Source organism: Panthera uncia, unplaced genomic scaffold, assembly GCF_023721935.1.
Source record: "Panthera uncia isolate 11264 unplaced genomic scaffold, Puncia_PCG_1.0 HiC_scaffold_2300, whole genome shotgun sequence".
NCBI lineage: Eukaryota > Metazoa > Chordata > Mammalia > Carnivora > Felidae > Panthera > Panthera uncia.
This window is the reverse complement of record NW_026059021.1, coordinates 1-7083: the sequence shown is the minus strand read 5'-3', so window position 1 is coordinate 7083 and position 7083 is coordinate 1. Positions and strand designations below refer to the sequence as shown.

Genomic DNA, 7083 nt, shown 5'->3' with positions numbered 1-7083 from the left:
TTTCTAAAAATCCCTTCTATATCTCTAGGTTTCCATAAAGATTTATCTTTATCTTTCTCCCACTTCATATGATTTCCTGAACTCATATTTATATATTTCTATATGCTTCTATATCCATTACTCTCATTTTATTTTTTTTTTCATTTTTCAGAATCATAACTTAGAGAGGAAAACTGCAGTTTCTTATTAGACACACAAATATTACCAGAATATTCCTGCTGATTTTGTTTGGGTGTACAACGTGGGAAGAGTGGGAATGATAACAGAGTTTGATGGGATGGAAATACTACTAAGGACAGAAAATAAAACTATTCTTGATGTTTCATATTCACTTATTGGCAACTGTATCTCATTAGCCATGAAAGTAAATGACAGAAGAATCAGGCATTTGAATTTGATTAAGTAAAATGGTAAAGTTATATAACCCTGTCTATTGATGATGGTGAGGTGTGTGTGTGTGTGTGTGTACGTGTGTGTGGTGTATTTTATGAAAACCATTTTCTGATATAATTTTAATGACAATCATTTTGGTTCTGAATGCAAAGCTCTTAATTGAATAAGAAATGGTATCCATCCCAATTCTTGCTAAAATCAAGAGAGAAGAAGCATTTGTGCATGTTTTAAAACTCCTTCTAATTTCCCTCATATAAAAACAGTCAAAAACCGCTATCATATCAATCATCGCTATCATTATTCTCTGGCAGAATTGCAAAGTAAACATAAAATTCTCTATCCAGATACTTTGGAAATGCAAAGTATTGTTCTTCCTGGCATAACCTCCTAAAATATGAATGGTGTTACTCTATCTGAAAGATTGCTTTCCTAATTTTACTTTAGACACTAGTTACCACTGCTATTTTCCCCTTAGGACTATCAATTTCTTTCTTTCTTTTCTATTTAGACCTGGAAAAGTAGAGGACAGTAATGGGAAATCACACACAAGTGACAGTGTTTATCCTGGCAGGTTTGACTGATGATCCACAATTGAAAGTTGTGCTATTTGTCTTCCTGCTTCTCACCTACCTGCTAAGTGTCACTGGCAATCTGCTCATCATCACACTCACTCTGGTGGATATCACCCTCAAGACCCCCATGTATTTTTTCCTTCGGAATTTTTCCTTCCTAGAAATTTCCTATACTACCACATGCATTCCCAAATTGTTGGTTGCTATGGCAACTGGGAACAAAACCATTTCTTTTAATTGTTGTGTTATTCAAGTGTTTTTTGCCTTCCTTCTTGGTGCATCTGAATTTTACTTGCTGGCAGCCATGTCCTATGACCGCTATGTTGCCATCTGTAAGCCCCTGCATTACACAACCATCATGAGCAGTAAGATCTGCATGCAACTTGTCTTCTGTTGTTGGCTTGCTGGTTTTTTTGTCATCTTTCCACCTCTCCTCTTAGGCATAAACCTTGACTTCTGTGCCTCCAACGTTGTTGATCATTTCTACTGTGATACAACTCCCCTGCTGCAGATCTCCTGCTCAGACACACAGCTCTTAGAGACCATGGGATTCATTTCTGCATCAGTGACACTTGTGGTCACGTTGGTAATGGTGATAATATCATACAGCTTTATTGCATTAACAATTCTAAAAATCCCTTCAACTAATCAGAAGAAAAAGGCTTTTTCAACATGTTCCTCTCACATGATTGTGATATCTCTTTCTTATGGCAGCTGTATCTTCATGTACGTTAAGCCGTCAGTCAAACAAAGAATATCTTTTTCCAAGGGAATTGCAGTGCTCAATACCTCCATTGCCCCACTTTTAAATCCTTTCATTTACACTTTACGGAACCAGCAAGTGAAAAAAGCCTTCATGAACATGATACAAAGGGTTGTTTCTTTCTCAAGCAAATGAATATCCTGTTGCATAATGTATAATGCAAATGAACAAAAGAACCCCAATAATATCAATGAATCTAATTATAGCTTCCAATACATAGTTTCTTTCAATGTTTTTTGCTTTCATGTCTTTGATATTCATCTTTATATCTTCTCAAGCTATCTTTACAAAAAAAAAATCTTTGTTCCAAAGAAGATAATTTTATTGATAACCTTTAACAGATATTTTTTCTCATCTCACTTCCATTTCCTATAAATATCTGAAATAAATGGAGCTGAGATTTTCAATCGGTCTCTGTTGTCTTTGAATGTAGTCAAGGATCAAAATATCTTTTTATTTATATTATATTTGATGTAACATACAACATAAAGTATTACACCTTTATTTATTTTAGTTGAATGTACTTACAACTAATATTCATTTATAGTTTTTGTAATACTACCAAATTATTGCTGCATACTCTAACAAAATGAGAGGAAAATTGTGGCAGAGATTAAAGATTAGTGTTGATGCTCAAATTAGAAAATGTCTATTTAAAAATTGTTCATGTGTCTAAGTAGATCCCTTAGAATTTAGTTTTTTAGTTTCTATTAGAAAATTGTTAGCGTTTATATCAATTATAGGTGACAAAATGTGTTATTTCACTGCTATATTTTAAAAATTAATTATGAAATTCAAACTTATTTGGTGTTTCTATGCTCAAAAAATCTCTTCAACAACATGGGATACTCTGGAGCTAATTGGAAACTATAAGGGTAATTTGGAAAAACAATGGTAACTCAGTGTATTTATTCTTTTCAGATTTTTATAGACATAGATATAAACATAGATAGTTATCCCAGTAAAATCAAAATAGAATTAAAGTAAAACTTTACTTACAGATTTTTGAACTGTAGGTCATAATTTAGAATTTCAGGGTTTCAAAACTTTTCTGTGTCATGGAAAAAATGTAAAACATTAAATATAATAAAAACATTTTCACAGTTACATGTCATGTTTCATGTTTTTTAATAGAAATGTACGTGCATTAGGCCTTTTTTTTCTTTTTATCTTAACTATGGGTCTTGATTTGAATATTTTGAAAAATACTCTCTACTTCTGAATAGTTCATTAATGAACTGGATCTTAAAAGATATTTGAGTCATGAATTATTTCAGGAATAATAGTTAATGAAACCATTGATTACATTTTTTCCATGATCATTTATGTATATACTTTTTTAAAGTTTATTTCTTTATTATGAGAGAGCACACTAGAGAGACAGGAAGAGAGAGACTCGCAAGCATACTCCATGCGGTCAGTGCAGAGCCAGACATGGGGCTCAAACTCTCAAACTGCAAGATCATGACTTGAGCTGAAATCAAGAGTTGGAGGCTTAACTGACAGAGCCACCCAGGCGTCCCTATACCTATACTGTTTATATTTTGAGAAAGCCGATCTAATGATCCAGGAGCATTATCTAATTTTAGAAATTAAAAAAGCACAGAAAAACAATAAAAGATACATATGACATATTGAGACAATCTAATAGAGTGAAGCCTAAGATTCTCAATGGTGCTTGTTGTTGTCGTTGTTGTTTTAATTCTTTCATGTATCAATCCACATGAGTTTGTGTTAGACACACTGTCCAAGCTAAGGCATTAATTTATCATTAAGTCATTCTAAAATGCTTTATTTATATATTTTAATTTCTGTCAACTGCTAGTTATTTACCATAGAGGATATTAACATTATTTTTTTAATTTTTTAAAAATTTTTTCAATATATGAAATTTATTGCAAATTGGTTTCCATACAACACCCAGTGCTCATCCCAAAAGGTGCCCTCCTCAATACCCATCACCCACCCTCTCCTCCCTCCCACCCCCATCAACCCTCAGTTTGTTCTCAGTTTTTAAGAGTCTCTTATGCTTTGGCTCTCTCCCACTCTAACCTCTTTTTTTTTTTTCCTTCCCCTCCCTCATAGGTTTCTGTTAAGTTTCTCAGGATCCACATAAGAGTGAAAACATATGGTATCTGTCTTTCTCTGTATGGCTTATTTCACTTAGCATCACACTCTCCAGTTCCATCCACGTTGCTACAAAGGGCCATATTTCATTCTTTCTCATTGCCATGTAGTACTCCATTGTGTATATAAACCACAATTTCTGGCATATAATTTTTAATAGTAATCTCTGATAATTGTTTGTATTTCTGTGGTGTTGGTTGTGATCTATCCTCTTTCATTTGTGATTTACCTGTTTGGATCCTCTCTATTTTCTTTTTGAGAAGTCTGGATAGGGGTTGATCAATGTTGCTTATTTTTTTTTTTAAAACCAGCTCTTAGATTCATTGATCTTTTCTACTGTTTTTTTTTTATTCTATATTGTTTATTTCTGCTCTAATGTTTATTATTTCTCTTCTTCTTTTGACTTTGGGGTTTCTTTGCTGTTCTGCTTCTAGTTCCTTTATGTGTGCTGTTAGATTTTTTAGTTGGGATTTTTCTTATTTCTTGAGATAGGTCTGGATTGCAATGTATTTTCCTCTTAGGACTGCCTTTGCTGCATCCCAAAGGGTTTGGACTGTCATGTTTTCATTTTCATTTGCTTCCATATATATATTTATTTCTTCTCTAATTGCCTGGTTAACCCATTCTTTAGTAGGATGTTCTTTAACCTCTATGCAACTGGAAGCTTTCTAAATTTTTTCTTGTAGTTGATTTCAAGTTTCATAGCATTGTGATCAGAAAATATGCATGGTATGATCTCAATTCTTTTGTATTTATTAAGGGCTGTTTTGTGACCCAGTATGTGACCTATCTTGGAGAATGTTCCATGTGCACTTGAAAAGAATGTATTCTGCTGCTTTTGGATGAAAAGTTCTGAATATATATGTTAAGTCCATCTGGTCCAGTGTATCATTCAAGGCCACTGTTTCTTTATGGATTTTCTGTCCAGATTTTCTATCCAATGTTGTAAGTAGAGTATTAAAGTTCCCTGCAATTACTGTATTCTTATCAATAATATTGTTTATGTTTGTGATTAATTAATTTATGTATTTGGGTAAATCCATGTTGGGAGCATAAACATTTATAATTGTTAGCTCTTCTTGATGAAGAGCCCCCGTAATAATGATATATTGCCCTTCTTCATCTCTTGTTACAGGCTTTAGTTTAAAATCTAATTTGTCTGATATAAGTGTGGCTACTCTGGCTTTCTTTTGACTTCCAGTAGCATGATAGATGGTTCTCCATCCCCTCATTTTCAATTTGAAGGTATCTTCAGGTCTAATGGGTTTCTTATAGACAGCATATAGATGGATCTTGTTTTTTTTTTTTTTTTTTAATTTTTTCTGATACCCTATGTTTGTTGATTGGAGCATTTAGTCCATTTACATTCAGAGTTATTATTGAAAGATATAGATTTAGTGTCATTGTGTTATCTGTAGGTTTTATGTTTGTGGTGATGTCTGTTGTTCTTTGTAGTCTTTGCAGCATTCAACTCACAGAGTCCCCCTTAGGATCACTTGCAGGGCTGGCTTAGTGGTCATGAACTCCTTCAGTTTTTGTCTGGGAAAGCCTTTATCTCTCCTATTCTGAATGACAGCCTTGATGGATAAAGGATTCTTGACTGCATATTTTTCCTATTCAACACATTGTGTATTTCCTGCCACTTCTTTCTGGCCTGCCAAATTTCAGTAGATAGGTGTGCTACTGCCCTTATGTGTCTACCCTTGTAGGTTAAGGCCCATTTGTTCATAGGGGCTTTCAGAAATCTTTGTTTATCTTTGTATTTTGCCCGGTTCAGTATGATATGCCTTGGAGATGATCTATTCCTGTTAAATCTGAAGGGAATTCTCTGTGCCTCCTGAATTTGGATGTCTATTTTCTTCCCCAGACTAGGAAAGTGCTCAGCCATAATTTATTTAAGTAAACCTCTGGCCCCTTTCTCTCCTTCCAGAACACCTATGGTACAGATACTATTACGTTTTATTGAATAATTTAATTCTCTAATTATCCCCTCATGGTCTAGTATTTTCTAATCTTTCTTTTTCTCAGCTTCATTATTTTCCAGTTTTATCTTCTACTTCACTTAATCTCCCTTCTGCCTCCTCTGTCCTTGCTGTCACTACATCTAGTTTATTTTGCACTTCATTTACAACATTTCCTTTTTTTTACAGTTTATTTTTTGTTTGTTTTTATTTTTTTTCCAATATATGAAATTTATTGTCAAATTGGTTTCCATACAACACACAGTGCTCATCCCAAAAGGTCCCCTCCTCAATACCCATCACCCACCCCCCCCATCAACCCTCAGTTTGTTCTCAGTTTTTAAGAGTCTCTTATGCTTTGGCTCTCTCCCACTCTAACCTCTTTTATTTTCCTTCCCCTCCCCCATGGGTTTCTGTTAAGTTTCTCAGGATCCACATAAGAGTGAAAACATATGGTATCTGTCTTTCTCTGTATGGCTTATTTCACTTAGCATCACACTCTCCAGTTCCATCCACGTTGCTACAAAGGGCCATATTTCATTCTTTCTCATTGCCATGTAGTACTCCATTGTGTATATAAACCACAATTTCTTTATCCATTCATCAGTTGATGGACATTTAGGCTCTTTCCATAATTTGGCTATCATTTTCAACATTTCCTAATTGGTTGTGACTATTTCTTAGTTCTTTGATCTCTGCAGCAATAGATTCTCTGTTGTCTTCTATTTTTTTCAAGCCCAGCTATTTGTCTTATGACTATAATTCTAAATTCTTACTCAGTTATATTGTTTATATCTGTGTTGAGCAATTATCTAGCTGTAATTTCTTCCTGGAATTTCTTTTGAAGAGAATTCTTCTGTTTTGTCATTTTGGCTAGTTTTCTGTCCCTTATGTGTTTTAATACTTGTTATGAGTCCTGCAGCCATAAGCACTACTATATTAAAAAGGGGTCATATGCTATTCAGGACCTGGCTCTTCAGAGGTGTTTTGGAGTGTTTCATGCTCTCTGTTGTTGTGACTCTGGTTGCTTTATCTCCCTACTCATAGTGGTGGATTGTACCTTCCACCAGGTGTGCTTTGATTTGTTCATTGAAGTATCCCTGGAAAAAAATTTAATAAAAGGGAGGGGTGGTGGAAGAGGCCTTATCCAACACAAAGAGAGAAATGACAAGGGCAGGGGAAAGGAAAACAAGCAAACAAACAAAATTGACCAGGCAGAGTATCAGAGAAACTATATGGCTTAGGCCAGAGAGAGAGAGAGAGAGAG

At 34.4% G+C, this 7083-nt stretch overlaps 1 protein-coding gene across 1 annotated transcript; it reads left to right on the top strand.

The window, feature by feature from the left end:
* The first annotated feature begins 924 nt into the window (after window positions 1-924).
* LOC125917729 (olfactory receptor 6C74-like) lies at window positions 925-1863 on the top strand. Its single transcript, XM_049623847.1, has one exon. It carries the CDS (start codon window positions 925-927, stop codon window positions 1861-1863), a length of 939 nt encoding a protein of 312 aa, XP_049479804.1.
* Window positions 1864-7083: the final 5220 nt, after the last annotated feature.